The 16,207-nt window shown below is 54.3% G+C and overlaps 1 protein-coding gene across 2 annotated transcripts; it reads left to right on the top strand.

The window, feature by feature from the left end:
- The first annotated feature begins 498 nt into the window (after positions 1-498).
- On the top strand, positions 499-14,382 carry ZIC4 (Zic family zinc finger 4). 2 transcript variants are annotated; one of them, XM_086754594.1, is made up of 4 exons: positions 499-592; positions 3,337-3,421; positions 8,620-9,237; positions 13,506-14,382. In XM_086754594.1, exons 1-4 carry the CDS (start codon positions 554-556, stop codon positions 13,925-13,927), a joined length of 1,164 nt encoding a protein of 387 aa, XP_086610720.1. In that variant the 5' UTR covers positions 499-553; the 3' UTR covers positions 13,928-14,382. The 2 variants fall into 2 exon arrangements, with proteins under 2 accessions (XP_086610720.1, XP_086610718.1); XM_086754592.1 differs by lacking the exons at positions 499-592; positions 3,337-3,421 and having other exon boundaries at positions 8,070-9,237.
- Positions 14,383-16,207: the final 1,825 nt, after the last annotated feature.

The raw sequence follows: 16,207 nt of genomic DNA, 5'->3' as shown, positions 1-16,207 counted from the left end.
TACACGTTTGCATTTATTCTGCCAAATCCGTTCGAAGGGCTTGCAATAGCTTATAGCAACAGGTATACCCGCTCTGGGAGCGCGCCTGTCGTGGACGCAGTCTTTAGGAGAGTGTTACATTATTTTCTGTGTTTGGTGCTGGAATTAAGCAAAGGACAGAGCTGTCAGGGTGATTGTGGAGTCTTCAGGGCGATAGCATTAGGAAATCCAGAAAGTTAGGTAGCCCAGGGCTAGCCTGCCTCCCAGTGCAGGGGGAACCCGGTTGTCATTCCAGGTCGGTGCAAAATATACGAGAAGGCAGGCGAGAGGGTATTTTTAGAAAGCGTATCTAAATATACAGTGTAAGAGTGAATGTAAAAAAAAAAAAATGTTGTGGGTTGTAGAAGTTATCAAGTGGGATTTGCGGCGCGCTCTCTGCAGGAAACGAAAGCTGCTCCAGTTCAAAGCCACATGCACCAACGTGACATATAAGCCATTAAAATATCATCCTGACGGCTCATTTCTGCTTCATCATACATTCCCTAACTGCTTCCAGAAAGCAAGAAAAGAAGAAATGAAGGATGACCGCCTCGATGGAAGCGCCAAAGAGGTGGTGGGTTCCGAGGGGGGGAGGTTATTGTTTGCTTCTTTCATTCTTTCTTTACCTTCCCCCTCATCTCCCCTCCTTTTATTTTTGCCAGTTCAGAAGTGTGGGGAAACCTTCAACAGGTCGCAGGGGTAAGCGCCCGGGAGCAGGGAGTGCCCGGACAGCCGGCTGGCCCCCGCCGCCTGCTCCGAGGGCTGCGCCCGGCCCTCGGGGGGGCCCGGCGGGGGGAGGTCTGGCCACCCCGGGGGAGCAGGGCCGGAGCCTCCCGCTGCGAGGGGGTGGGCAGTGCCCCGGCTGCCCCTCGCCCACGTGGGGCCGGCCCCCGGCGGCACCTCAGCGGGCGGGGGCGGGGGGAACCCCCGGGTGCCGTCGAGGGGGGCTCCTGCACGGCAGGCGGGGCGGCGGGCGGGCGGTGGAGCGAGGCGGAGGCGCTCCCAGCCCCGGCAGCGGCCGGGCTTTGTAGGGACGGGCAGGCGGCAGGTCCGGCCGGGTCCTGCGGGGGCCGGGGGCCCGGTGCAGCGGGCAGGGGGGCGAGGAGCGCTGACAATGGCGAGCCCCGTGGGGGGGCGTCCCGTGGGACGAGATCCCCGCCCAGTGCCTCGCCCACCGCCGCGCCCGGTGCCAGGGGGGCTCGGAGGGGAGCCGGCATCGCACGCCTGTTTTTATAGGCGGGTGCAGGAGGGACGGAGCCCGGGAGCCCGGCCGGCCCCCTCCGCTCCCCCTTCCCCCCCCCCCCCCGGGGGCAGGGCCAGGGGAGCTGCCAAAGGAGCTGGGTGCCGCCGCCAACTCCGCGCAGGGCCCGCGGAGCGGCTGAGATCCCGGCCCCGAGGGGAAGGGGAGATGCCTCCAGACCCCTGCCGAGGGCGATGCCCTCGAGGGTGACCTCTGACCCGAGCTCGGCTCCGTGGGCCGGCCGCGGGCACCGGCACAGCGCTGCACCGGACGAGGACCGGTGTGGGCTCCTTGCCGAGAGCCCCCCGCCCCGCTGCTCGTTTGTCATGCCCGGTCCCCCGGTCCCGGGTCGTTCTCTTGCCGGGCTGGACTCGGGGCTTGCTCCGCCCGCAGCCGAGGAACTTTATTTCTGCTCCGAGACTACCCCCTCTCCGGCCAACGCTTCCTTCACCGCGTGTGGCGCGGGAAATCCCGGCTGCGTGACAAGCGACACCCGCCATTCGCGCTGCCGCATGCTCAGGCCGGCTCACGCACCCCGGGGTAACCCCCTCTCAAACCCACCCGGGGCCGCAGCTTCGGCCGGGGGTAGGAGAGGGCGTTTGAGGAAAGGAGGGTCGGCCACCACCTGCATGGGCTGCAGCCCCTCGCACCCCTAGACCCAGCGTGGGACCCGGGGAGCGGGGGGGGGGGGGCTGATATCCGGCACCGAAGCCCCGGGGCTCGGCCCGGCCGAGATCCGTCCGGCTCGGGGAACTGGGCATCCGCACCCTCCTGCCCCGCCGGTGACACTGAGTGGGTGACAAAGGGGTGCGAACTCGAGTCAGAGTTTTAGCCAATATTTACTGTCAAATCCACAACTGTTTTGCCTTCGTTTTTGGTTTTTTGGGTTTTTTTTTGTTTGGGTTTTTTTTTTTTTTTTTGTCATCTGGTAACCATTTGAAATGTTAAATGCAGCGATATATTTTATTTTTTTTCCCCTCCAGTTTCAACAAGTTTTGGCGAGCGCTTGGGAACTGAGCAGTCCTCCAGCCTCCCATCCTAACCAATAAAGCACAGCTCCTGCAAATCTCTCGCTAGCGGGGCAGTGTTTGCTGTTCTGACTCGATAAAAGTGTGAGGATGAATGGAAGTTGACTAGACAACCTAATTCCTAAGGGTTTCCTCTAGTTCTTTTATTTCGGCAGTAATTTTCATCACAGCGGTGAAAATATTGAGGACATCAAATTATTTGTGATAGAGTATGACTGTGATATGCTGAAGTTTCATAATTAATATCATCAATTATTTGTGCTAGTACAGATTTTCATTTATTAGCTCTGAAGTCCCTATAATAACAGTAACAAGCGTAATAATAATTATAATCTCCCTTGAAGAAACTGATTCCAGATTCCCGTCTGCTTCTCTGTATTGGGAAAGGAAAAAAAAAAAAAAAAGAAGAGAGAGAGAACCAACCCTGAGAATTTCAAAGATATCTGAAAAAATTCAGGCTCGGACCCTGCCTCAGCCCCCAGATCTGTTCTCAGGGTTACTGCTGCCGCTCAAAGAGAGACGTGCGAAGTTCTGCCTGCAGAAGTGGCGGTGCTCTGCCTCGCAGAGTGGGAAGAGCAAGCTGAAAATTACAGACAGGGGAAAGTGCCAAGGTGGTACTGTACTAATCCTTGCTGAGACAACAACTTGCGTCCGAGGCTCGCAGAGAGTCCGAAATTTAATTTCGGGAGGGAAGGGTCTGTAAACAATATAGCCGAGTTGGTAAAAACCTGCCTTACAATAGCCTACCAGAAGGTGAATGTCAGAACAAAGGAGAACTGAAAAGATGTCCTTTCATACTTTTTTTCCCCCTAAATCAGCCATGGAAACTTCATGACTCCATAAAACGTGCTGCTTTGCTGAGGACACAGCCCCCAGTTTCCCCTCGGAAAAAGTTCCTCTTCCCCCCACCCTCGCAGCTTAACTCTGATGTTTTGTTCCTCTTTTCCTTTTATTTTTGAATCCATGTTGCCCGAGTCATATAGCACCTTGCTTGTTTCATATCACATGCAAATGGTTTTGCTCTTAACTTTCCACCTCTCTCCCCAACAGGCACAAAGTCAGGAGATGAGGTACAAGACTCCCCTTGTAATGAGGAAAAGAAAACGACTTTACAGAAACATCCTGGAAAAGTCAAGTAAGTTAAAATATATCTTTTTTTTTTTTTTCAGTTCAAAGGAGACAATATTTTTTTCAGCTTAGTGTTTAACGTACTTGCGTAAACACAAATCAGCGACACAGCTCCCCACCAGCAGCTGCCTAATCCTGCTCAATGCCTATTCATTTGAAGGTTCTAGAATTAATATTTGACGACTCTCTCATTGAAACAACAACCCCTGACCCCATGTGATTGCACTGTCACATTATTCTATGACATATTCATCTTGAATTCATTTACGGACGATTTGATTGGAATGAGGTTTGACATGTATTGGATCCTATTAAAGAAGAAGACTTTGATCTTGTTGATGGGGTTTACATGATATGTATCATCTTTACCAGGGATACCAGGCTTCCACAATGCAGTGTCTAAGCAGTTAGTGACTGACAGCTTATCTGACAGGAATACCTTAATCTTGAGGTACTGAATGAAATATTCTATTTAAAATAAGCATATGATTTGGCTATCCTAGGGTAACTCTAGGTCACAAAAAAAAAAAGTAAGGCACACCTCGGCACAAGCCCTTGCTTGTCTAGTAGCTGAGTTCCCGTTATTCGGGAACGCTGAAATGAAGGAGTGCCCCTAAGCGGGAGCGGGGTGAGAGAGCAGGAACAAAAGAGTATGTTCCTGAGCCACTGGGCCCCTTCTCCTCCCCTCTCCTCTCCAGGGAGATGCTGACCTTACCGAAGGACTCTTCCAACCCAACTCTTCCCAACCGGCAGCGCCTTTGGCTGGGGCAGGAGAGGACTCTGGCTCAGGTCCTGTCCCCGTGTCACGCCCTGCCCCCCTCATCCCTCCCTGCCCAACCTGAGTTTGGGGGATCAGGAACCACACAGGGTGACCCTCGGTCCACTCTGTCTCTGCTTCTCGCTTTTCCCCTCTTCTGACAGGAAGTATTAGGGACTTCGGACAAACCCGCTCCCCTCCTCTCGCCCAGGAGCCGGAGCCCACAGGTCACCCCCAGAACCTGCTGCCGGCAGAGTGTGGGGCATCCCACCCGGTGCCAGCCCTCGGCACCGGCTGGCTGGGATGGTGGAGAAGGGAAGTTTCCACATAGGTACAAGTGGGTGAAGGTCAGATTTAGGCTTCCCAGGGCAGGAGCTATCCCTTGCGCTGAGCACGACTTGGGCCCCGGGTCAAAGAGCATAACGCTCGGTTTTCTAGGGCGTCGCATCTTCAGAGCAAGCCCTCCCTTCGGCAAAGGTAGAAATATGGATCAGCTCTGGGGTCTGTGGGTGCTGTACATATTCCTGCCAAAAATCAGGGCAAAGCCTGTTGGGTCTGTGAAGCCGTTCAGCGGCTGGGGCTGTGCCCACGCCCATGGGCTACTGCAGAGGCATGTATGACCAGTGGCCACCCCGCAGGCCCTGGTAGCCAGCCGGCACAGGGCAGAGGTGCCGGCAGGGGCCAGAGGGCTGAGGCTGCCCGGCTAGGCCCCGCACCACCGAGGTGCGGGCAGGCGGAGCTCCGGGTCTCGCACGGCTGGGCGGGATGGCAGAAACACGGCAGCCGCTGGAAAATTTGTGTTCACGGTCAGGTTGCCTGTCTGGTTGTGCTGACACACAAGAGACCTCCACAGTCCCTCTCAACTTCAGTTCCCTTAGGATACGATCCATCCTACGGATCTTACAAAAACATTGTCCCATGGATCTGCCCGAGTTTCAGCTTCAGCTCAGGGTGTTCCAGTTTTGCTGCTTGGGCAATTTCGCCTTCTCCTTTGGAAAGGCTCCGGTCCATCCAGCTCACGAGTCCGAGGGTGGTCTGAAATGGAGGATGCCCTTATTTTATTTAGGTGGGTTGGAAAGGAAATAATAATATAATAGAAATTGGCCCTGCTCAAGCTGATATTGACACATTTGAGAGTTTTCCAAGAGCCCGGCTTGCCTGGCCAGGCTCAGGTCGCTGCCAAGAAGCAGGAGACCTGGGTCACCCCTCGGGTGGCAGCCGTGCGAGCCCAGGCTGCCAACGGGCGGCACGAACAGGCATTTCAGTTTTCAAAGCATTCAGGGAAGATGCGCGGAGTCCGGCAGGGTCTGGCCCCGCTCCCCTCCTCTTTTCCCCGTTTCCCCGCCTCCCCGCAGCCCCCGCCCCACTCCCCCGCCCCGCAGCCCAACCGGGGCTTACACCAACTTCACCTGACAGCGAGGGACACCGAGGGCCAGGTTCTCTCACACAGCCTGGAACAGGGGGTGAGAGAGAACCCTGAGTGAGGGGCGAGCTGAGAGCCATGAAGGTCTGACGAGAAACCATCACAATATTTTAAATGAGCTCAGGGCAGACCGGTTGTGACATTTTTTTTAATTGATAAGCTGTTCCAGACGTTTTCTCCCTTGACTGAGAAGTGTCAGAATTGATGGATAACAAGTATGTAGAGATGCAGTGTTTTAAGGAGGTATCAGGAAAGCAGCTTTATTTGGAATTCACACTCTCAGTACATCTGTAAGTAACAGATTCGTACTTCCTAATGTTTGTCTCTTCGGTGCACTCCTGTTGAGATGGTCATTAATAGGACTGTCAAATCCATTTCGTAGAGCAAGTAGACTTGAAAGTGGAGATATTGTGAGGACGGTGTGTGGTTTAAAATGCTTGCGTAAACATGTTATGTAAGGATGGAGAGTTAATTGCATCATTTGTAACTTTTCATCATCTCCACTCAGGAAGATGTACACAGGGATGTGTCCATAGCTAGGTACCTAAATATCAGCCTTGTGTTACGGGGGAAATACAGTGAAAGCCAAACAGAGCCAAAATGTGTAACTGCAGCTGGCCCCGAGTATGTGAAGCTGTGACAAAAATGTCACCTATGTGGTTATGTATGTCCTACACTTTAATCTTTTGATTTCTGAGCATTGGTTGATAGCTTCTGTTATGAGAGTAGCTGGGATGACATTGCCAAACGTTTTCTTGTTTTACTACCTAACATAAAGCCTCTCAATGGCCAATACGGTTAAATTTTTATGGAGATGCAAAGTTCTGCACTGGGAGCTTTACCTGGCATGCAAGCAGTAAATTATCCACTGGCAAGTTAACAAGCAAAACACTGAGAGTTTGTCACGATGGGTGTGGGAGAATTAATTGTTGCTTTATTTCATAAGACTGCACATTTATTGGTGGAGGCATTTTTATGTCAGGATCTGTGTTCTGTGGTGGTACACTGGGCAGGTATTTACAGCTGTGTTTTGCTTTCTCGAAGCAGAGGCCCTATTCCTTCCCACTTTTCCCACGTTTCATTCACTTTTTTTTTAAAGTACACTATCCACTTCTTAAAAACCTAGGGGTATGCTCCCTCCTGCGCTGAAGTTCTAAGCTTTCCCGAGCCTGTAAGGTCTCAGCGCACACAGCTGAAACCCCGAGCTGCGGTTTCAGGGCTGGCAATGCAAACCCTGCAGGCCACATCCCTCCCTTCAGGTGAGAAGCATCAGAAGCAAGTGGGTTAAGAACGTTTTGCCATGTTTTTCCTTGAAGGAATGGAAGGAAAATCCCCCTTCGAAGATGGGGATTTTACATGAGGCTACTATGCAAGTGTGTGAGAGAGAGGGAAAGGGAAAGAGACTCCCTCTTCTGGGTTAAACACTCAGATTCACTCTAAACGTCACTATTTCTCGCTTTGCTCCGGAGGCCAATGACCAGACCACCGCTGAAACCTGCCGAGGGCGGGGAAGGGGCCCTGCCCGGAGCCTTTGTCAGCACCAGGCCCGAGGGGAGCGCCCGGCCGGCGGGCGGGCGGTGAGGGTTCGGCGGCGGGCTGCGCCAGGGAAGGGCCCGCGCCGCCAAGCGCCGGGGACCCGCGGAGCACCCGCACCTTCCGGGCCCGCCGCCGCAGGGGCCGCCTCGCCTCCCGCTGCTCCGGCCAGGCGGCGGGGACCGGCGGGGCTCTTCCGGGGTAGAACCCCGCGGGCTGCCCCCCGCCCCGGGGCAGGTGGAGCGCTCCCCGCCGGGGTCCCCCCGCCCGCCTTGGCTTTGTTCCCCTGCCCGGCGGCGGAAGCCGGACGATGTCCTGGCGGCGGGGCGCAGGGTGGCTCGGGGAAGACCTCTGCGGGGGCCTCCCGCCGCCGGGCCGGGCCGCGGGCCCCGCCGTGCCCTGGGGCTGGGCCGAGGGGCGTCCGGGGGGGCCGGGTAAAGGGGACGCTCGGCAGCAGCGCATGCGCAAATCCCCCCGCCGCCGCCGCACCGAGTGATAACCCTTTCAGTTCTCAGCGGGACCTGTCATCGGTGACGTCACCGCGGCGGCAGCCAATGGGAAGGCGTGGCGATTGTTTGGCCGGCGGGTTCGGCGCTGCGGCCCGGAGGCGGCGCGCGGCCGCCCGCGCCCCGTCCCATCCCGTCCGGTCCCGTCCCGCGGCCCCGCCGCGCGGCGTGAGGCTCCCCGCGGGAGGATGGGCTGCGCGGAGGGGACAGCCCCGGCCCGCCGCCGCCGCCAAAAGTGAGCCCCCGCCGAGCCCACGCGCTGCCAGCGCCTCCGCCGGAGCAAAGGAACAGCGAAACTTTTTAGGGGGGGAGAAAAAAAAAAAAGTTGGCTGTTTTTTTTTCCACCCCCCAGCTCTCTGTGTCTCTCTTCTCCCACTGTCAGGTGACTTTTTAGCGTTAGGAGCCGCTGAGCGTGGATGCTCTGGAGGTCCCAGTGATGGACCCTGCCGCTCTTTCCGGGCGGAACACGGCGCTGAGATTTGTAGGCTTGCCGGGGGCTCCTCGCCACCGCCGCCCCCACCCCCCTCCGAGCGTGACAGGCTTCCCGGGCTTCGCCGGGCACCCCCACGCCACGGCGCCCACGCAGCCAGGGGAGCACGCCGCTGAGTCCCGCCTGGGGCTGCACCCGCTCCGGCCAGAACACATGGGGCACCGCCACCATCCTCATCCTCCTCCTCAGCATCACCCCGCGGCCCTTAAGCTCAGCCCTGCCCCTCATCCCCACCACCAGCTCCACCACCACCGCCATCATCATCATCATCATCATCATCTGGCAGGCCAAGCCGAGGTGGTCTCTAGTCAAACGGGAGCGTTTGGCCCGGCGCAGTCACCAGCAGCCCCTTACCCCATCTCTCACCCAGCCCAGGCTCTGGCAGCAGGTAGGGATTTCTTCACACGCAGAGACCCGCCGGCCCCACTCATGCCAGGGCTGACAGAGCAGCACCCCGCTGCAAATTCTCACTACGGACTGTTTGTCTCAACAACAGGTAGCTACCCCGGACACCATGGTCACCACCACCACCACTCAGAAGCTGGGAATCCCTCTCTGCTCACTGGACTCCATGAGCAGCCTCCCCATGCAGCTCCAGGTGGCCATCTAAACGGACAGATAAGACTGGGGTTACCTGGAGAAATGTACGCCAGGTCTGAACATTTCACTCAAGTACCAGCCTCCAGGACAGATCCTTTTGCTGCTTCTTCGCTTCATAGCTACGGTGGCATGAACCTGAACGTGAATCTGGCTCCACACCACGGCCCAGGCGCCTTCTTCCGTTACATGAGGCAGCCCATCAAACAGGAACTCATCTGTAAGTGGATTGAGTTGGAGCAGGCTCCCAAAAAATTATGTTCGAAAACTTTCAGCACGATGCACGAGCTGGTGACTCATGTCACGGTGGAGCACGTTGGAGGACCCGAGCAGTCCAATCACATTTGTTTCTGGGAAGAGTGTCCGAGAGAAGGGAAACCTTTCAAGGCCAAATACAAACTTGTAAATCACATCAGAGTCCACACAGGTGAAAAACCTTTCCCCTGCCCTTTCCCGGGCTGTGGCAAAGTGTTTGCCAGATCAGAGAATCTCAAAATACACAAAAGAACCCATACAGGTCAGTATGTAAAGCTCTCTTTACTCTCTCTCTCTGTTATTCAGCATACTGTTTCGCTTTATTTCGTTTTTAATGTATCCTTTGCGTTGTTATTGAATGCACGCCAAGTACTTCTGGAAAATAAATTATCAGATTTGCTTGCTTCTTTACCGTTCGGAGGGAGGGGGGAGGGAATAGGGGGGAAAAGGGAGAGCAAGAACAAATCTCAGAATTCTCGTCCATATTTTTTTCTTTCTGGTTGTGCCGAGAGGCTGCTGTAATGTTTATGCGGGTCGAGGCGTGTAAATATCGAGCGATATAGCTAATATTTCTGTTATTCACACAGGCGAGGATTTTTTTTTGGCAATTTAAAGTATTTCGAAAAAAAAAAGTGAAATCATTGTGCAAGCTCACAAATTAAAAGTGAACAATAGAAGTTGCAACTTGTCTAGTCGGTTTTGACTGATGTCGCTGAGATGCTGCTGCTCGAACCTTGTGAGAATAACACAGCTGCGACCTTTTCGTTCAACAGTTTTGTTTTGGGCAGAGGGAGTTTCGAATCTTTGATCTGAATAACACTGACATTTTTAATGAGCATTACTTTCCAACGACTCTCTGCACTCGCAAATACGGGGAGCTGCAAGTTCTGATTCTCAGGAGGGGGAAAAAAAAAAAAAAGGAGAAAGAAACCCCGGTATTGTTTCGGCCTGTACATTTTGAAATGTCGTTTGCAGATCTGTTAAGCGAAATTGGGACATGTGTCAGAAACATCTGTTAGTTCTAGTTAACAGAAAATAAAGTAATTCGGTGGACGATCTTGCAAAACTACGCTTGAACTCTTCCGGCCAGGAAAGCATTTATAATTAACGAAATTGCACGTAGAAAGTTTTCACACTTCCCGGAGCAGCTTGTGAAGTTGTACTAATTAGTTTAACAGCCGGTGTTTGTAGGCTATAGCCCTGGTGTGGGTTGGTTTTTTTTTTTCTTGTTTTTTTTTTTTTTTTTTTCCCTCTGAAGAAGATAAGAAATAAGCCCTTTTTGGAAAATTTAATCTGTTCCAGTGTAGGGTTTTTCACCTCCCACTGCCTCCTGTACAGCCTTATGCACTGCGAGGGAAACTACATAATCCTATTGTAAGATCTGCTTACAGCCAAACGATTTTTTTCGCCTTCCAGTTCATAAAACTCCCCTTCCCCCATGCTCGGGGCAGGTCTTGACCTTCCAGGAGTTGCAGTTTTACGATATAACCCGATGTGATACAATATGCAGAACGTAGACTAATTTCGTATCGCTCAGGTCTAAACATAGCGCGGAGATTTTACAGCGACCGTCACTCGTCACCTAATTATTTTTCCATCGCTCTATGAATAGCTCGTCTGTGTGCGGGGAGGGGGTGCGGGGGGGGGGGGACGTGTAGGGGGAGCGATAGCAAAGTTGCGATCCTCTGCTATCTCCTCGGCCCCCTTTTTCGAGGAGAAAGGGGTGTCCCCGGGTCACATAGCTTGTACCCGAGCCAGCTCCTGATCTGTCCGGCACAGGTACAGCCCTGAACCGGGAGAGCTCATCCCCTAATTACAGTGTTTTTCTTAAGTAAACAAACTTTTACTGCTCTTTAACGGCCTCACTGTTTGAAGTCTCTGAAGCAGAAAATGTTTAAATTCTTGGGGAAACTGACCTACATCAGAGAGGCAGGTTTAGGGCAAACCCGAGAGAGGAGGTTTGCGTTTATTAAACATCGTTCCGCGCGTCTGTACTTTTTGCTTTAACTTTCCCGGTGATTAATTGCTGTATTGTGAAAACTCCTGCAGGGCCTTTACGGTTCCGCCGTTTCTATTAAACACCCAGAAGTTGTCAAAAACGCAATGTTTCTGAAACCGCTACGAATTATTCATAAAGACAGTTCTAGATTCAACAGAAAAATTATTGTCTCCTCAAATATTCATGACTTCTGATTTTCTCCGGGGCTGGGGAGCCGGCGGAGGGGTTTCCGGAGCCATGTGCGGATTTTCCCGGTTGGAGGATGAGGTCGGGCCCTTTCGGGCGGCGGGACGGGCAGGGATGGCTTCGCTGCCTTCTGCGAGAGCCGGGAACAATGGTGCGAGGCGTGGGACCCAGCCCCTCTCCCCCCGCCGCAGCGCCTTGCCCGCAGCCCGGGGGCTGCCACCTCCCTATCCCCCCCCCACCCCCCTGGCCCCCCAGCACTACCACCCCCCCCCTCCTCCGGAGAAGTTGGTAAATACCTTAATCCACTCCCGGAGACGGGGGTTTGTGCCACAATTTCCACGGCGAGTTTCACTGACCACTTTTTTTTTTTGCCCAGCTACAAGTGTGGGGGGAAAATGGCGGTTGGGCTCCTGCGCTTCTCCATCGCCCGGGGAACTTTCTGCGCGGCTGCACCTCCGGGCTGCGGCAGCCGGAACCGGTAAAATGTCCTCGTCCCTGCCGGGCAGGGATTTCCACGTAAGAAAAACCTGCTCTCGCGAAAAGGAATACCGGCAAACGGCTGGGGGGGGGTCCTCTCTAGCGAGGCGGTCAGAGAACGCGAACCGGGCGGAGGAGAAAACGCTGCCCCTCTTCCCGCTGCAAACCGGGCTGCACGGAGGGGCTTTGCCGGGGGTCTCTCAGGAACTCAGGCGAAGTTGAATGTTGTTTTTTTTTTTCAACTCTCGGGGAAGCGGAGCGCGGCGCAGCCTACTTTTACCTGAGTGTAAACTCACTTTGCACAAGCAGAGTGCTGATGAGGATGGCTTTCCCTGGGGTCTCCTAACTTACTGCTTGCTTGTACGCCACTAATATCCTTGATTTGTTGTCTCAACTCGGATGCTGAAGGTCAAACTGTTTCCTTACGTGAAACTGTAATTAGATTATAGGCGTGCGTGTGTCTGTGCATACGCACAGCTGTATGCCGGCAGGATTTGGTTACATCGTTTTCTAGGGGACCTCATTTTTAACCTCTTCCCCCCTTCCCTGTAAAGCCAGGTATTTGCCCATTCTCTGTGCAAGATGTGGGAGCTCCTCGCTCATTACTACGGTGAGGAAAGGACACGCTTTAAACGCGGAGCCATGAGCTTTTTCCCACCCACCTTGCATGAAGTGCATTCATGTGAAATATTTGGAATGCCTTCCTTTATGTGCCTCTCCTCGCAGCTGGGCACGAGGTGGGCTGCGTCCCTCCGAAATTTAATCGTGACGAACTGACGGGGGGAAACCCCAACAAATTTGGGGAAAAAAAAAAAAAGCCCCAAACCCTGGAAGCTTTTACAAATATTGGAGGTCCTTTCGACCACATACGCCATGATGGGAAACACACTGGCTTTGTTTGCAATTCGCGTTTAAGGTTCAGCCGTGTATTTTTGTGGTGTCCTTTGCACCCTGATACTTTTTGGCTTTTGACGGATTAGAAGGTTATTTTCATAGTCCGTTGGTGCAGGACCTGGACACTCCCTGGCGAGCAGAGTTTTGTGGTTTGCTGTTATCAGCGACAATAATGTAGTCACCGTTTCATCCCGAAGCTGTCTGTGGCTTGCTTCCTTGAAAATCTCCTGTATGTAGTGTACGCAACGTGCAACACGATTATATTTCTATTATGCTTAATGTCACTTATCATGTTGCCAGACAAATTAATCCCGATTGCAATTCCTCCCATGACTGAGTAGGTTGGAATGAAAAGGGAATCCTGCCTTCACGACAGTGTCGGGCACCGGCCTAGTCATCCTCCTGTGGAATCTCTGTCTTTTCGCCCCCCACAATCCCTGTCTTTTTGAAAGATTGTGTGCCTTCACACACGATATCAGCAAGCCGGGGAGCGGGAAAAGGAGTGGGGATGCGGATCTTCTGCGGGATGGTAATCGGTGCAGGGATGGAGTGGATAAGATGTGATCCGGCTGGGTTGTGAATAATATTTCCACCTGCACCTCGGGGAGCGCCAGAAATGTACTTAACGTAAAAACCTTCCCAGGGATAAACCACTGACCTCTCTTTCTGCAGCACATCGGAGTCTGTGAGGACAGCACGCGTTGTGTCTGCCCTGGACGAGCCCTTGGCCTCCAAGTTTTCCTTATCTCAGGGCTTTGTCTTTCGCACAAAACCCCGCAGGGCAGGGAAGGGGAAGAGAGGCCGGCCGGGTAGGGCCCTCCTGGTGCGGGGCCGGGGGGGCTGCGGGGGAGCTCGGCGGGGCGGTGAAGGGCAGGGCCGGAGGGGAGCCGGCCCCGGGAGGCTGAGGGGTGCGGGGAGCGCCCGCCCCACGGCCGCCGTGGCTAACTGCTGTGCTGGCCCGTTGCCTCCTGCAGGGGAGAAGCCGTTCAGATGCGAATTCGAGGGCTGTGACAGGCGCTTCGCCAACAGCAGCGACAGGAAGAAGCACTCGCACGTCCACACCAGCGACAAGCCCTACAACTGCAAAGTGAGAGGCTGCGACAAGTCCTACACCCACCCCAGCTCCCTGAGAAAACACATGAAAGTGCACTGCAAATCCCCTCCTCCCAGCTCCGGCTACGAGTCCTCCACGCCCTCCCTCGTGTCCCCCTCCTCGGACTCCGGCCGGGAGCCCCCCGCCTCCTGTTCCCACGCCGAGCCCTCGGCACCCGCCCAGTCCGCCGCCAACCTGAGCGAATGGTACGTGTGTCAGGGAGCGGGGCCCCGCCGCCCCCCTGCACCCCCCGCTGCCCCCCCATCCCCGCGCCCCCGCGGCGAGCCCCGGCCCCGCTGCTGAGTGGGCGGAGGAGCGGGCGCGGGGAGAGCAGCCCCAGGGCGCAGGGGGGCCGAGTGGGAGATGCGGAGGGAGACAAGGAAGGGGGCTCGAGGGGGGCGGCGGGATCCGGCCTGCGCCCCGGAGGGCCGCCCCCCTTCGGCCGGGCTGCGGCCTCCTCCCCCCTCCGTGCCGCACCCGTTGACCGCCTTGCTCCAGACTCCGTCCTCTTCCCTTCCCGCACCTTCCCGCACCTTCCCTTCCCGCACCTTCCCTTCCCCATCCCGAAGCACCAAAGTGGTTCCCTGCAGATTTCGCTGTACAGATTTTATCTTGTGGACAGTACTGTGTGCTGCAGTGTTTTATTCACCCACTAATTTCTGTGAGAGTGTGGTTTTTTTTTCAAGAAATATATATATAAACTATTATTTGTTACCGAATTGTACAAAATGGATCCATTAAATTCTTTGATTAATTAACCCGTTCGATGGACGTTTCTGTAAAGAATCTCCTTACTTTTCTCCTTTGCTGTACGTATATATATTCTCCCCCAGCAGCCGCTGATAAAGGCAGGCCCGGGGGGGCGGTGATTGACTGTCTATTTGAGCTCCACTGGTAATGACCTCTAATACCCAAACACGCCCGCCCCCCCCTCGAGAGTGGCTCCTGTTGAACCCCGGGCGCTGGGGCTCCCGGGGGGTAGAGGGAGCGGGGGGGGCAGAGCCCGCTCCATGACGTCACGGCCGGGGCGGAGGCCGGGCAGCCCCCTGGCCGCTGCTCCCCGGCGCCTGCCCTGCCAACCGGCCCGGTGACAAACGCCGGTATCGGCCCGGCAGCGCAGCTTCGGCGTCTCCATCCCGCCCCCCGGCCTCACGCCAACCGGCCGGGCTCCCTGCGCTGGCTGGGAGAGAGGAGGAAAGGGAAAAAAAAAACAACCCCAAAAATAAACAAACAAACAAACCCCTCCGCTGGGGTAGCTTGAAACTGCCGAATGGTGCCGTTTTAATTACTTTAATGATGTTTAAGAGTACCAGATAGTACAGGAAAATAGATAGCAGGGGCTGCTGGAAGAGGTTTCTGCGGCTAGCTGAGCGCAGAGAGGAGGCCGCGGTACCCGCACCTTCCCCAGCCTTGGCTGTTGCCTCTCACCCCGGGGTGAGCGTGTGTGTGTGACTGCACACACATGAGCGTGTATATCCATGTAGAAGTGTAAAAGCTACCGGAAAATAAATAGCTGCTCGGTGGCTAAATCCACCCCCAGGCCCAGCACCTCCCCTGCTGATGCCGCTTTATTTTCCACCCAAGGCACCAAGTCGGGGTTCCCTTTTTCATTGGCCCAAATTCGACAACTTTTGTGTTTAAAGGCCTCGAATAGTGACAATAGCGTGTCGCTACCAGGAGATACACATAGGGGCTCACCTAGGTTGGAGAAATGTGCTGGAGAGTAGCCTAAACTGGGAGAGAGTTGTGTCTTTCTGCAGCCCCTGAAACTTGCACCGTGGAAATTGAGTGGTGCGAAAGCCAGCTGCGGGCAGGGAGGATGTTTCCACCGTGTCCCGAGACCTGTTTATTTCTTTATTTCTCTATTTACAGCAGGGTTTGGATGTGCAGGCTAATCACCTTTAATTTTTCATTTGCTTGTTACAGATGTCTACCCCGTTGCTCTCAAGGTAATCTAGGCAGACGCAGCTGAAAGCCTGAATCTTATGCCTTAGACATCAAAGCAAGCTAGCACAAAGAAGTATTTCTTCACAACGGTGAATCTTCATGGTAAGTTAGGATTTCTATGGCAATAGGCAAGTCATACTTAAATAGTGAAAGGCGAAGTCTGGAGCCTGTCCAGTCTTTTCATTAAGGACATAATATTTACGTCTAACAGGCCCTTTTTCTTGTGTATACAAGTATATATTTTTGTTTGACGTGAACTAAATCATTTTCATTTAATTTCCGGTAAACAAAACCCACGCGAACAGGGCACTTGTTCCAGACCATAATAAAAATGGATAAGACTGTCAGGAAGAAAAGGCCCGCTTGAACCGTCGCCTTGGCTCACTTTTGTTTCTGCTTTCTGCCAGGATCAGAGAATGCGTTTGGGATTTGGGGGCGAGTTTCTAAAGGCAAGGAAATGGTTTTTAAGGGGGAAAAGAAAAGGAGAAAGGTCTAATCAAGCTCGGGTTGTTCAAAGGGCCTGATTTTGGGGTTGAAAGTGTGAGTTTTATGGTGCATCAGCATGCCACGTTAGGATCGCTATGGTAATGAGGAGAGCAATAGCAAGCGGCCTTCAAAGGAGGCACACTCCATTTG

This window comes from Chlamydotis macqueenii, chromosome 9 (genome assembly GCF_036417535.1).
Source record: "Chlamydotis macqueenii isolate bChlMac1 chromosome 9, bChlMac1.mat, whole genome shotgun sequence".
Taxonomy (NCBI): domain Eukaryota; kingdom Metazoa; phylum Chordata; class Aves; order Otidiformes; family Otididae; genus Chlamydotis; species Chlamydotis macqueenii.
Note: the sequence above shows the minus strand (reverse complement) of the source record. Positions and strands in the feature narration are given on the sequence as shown.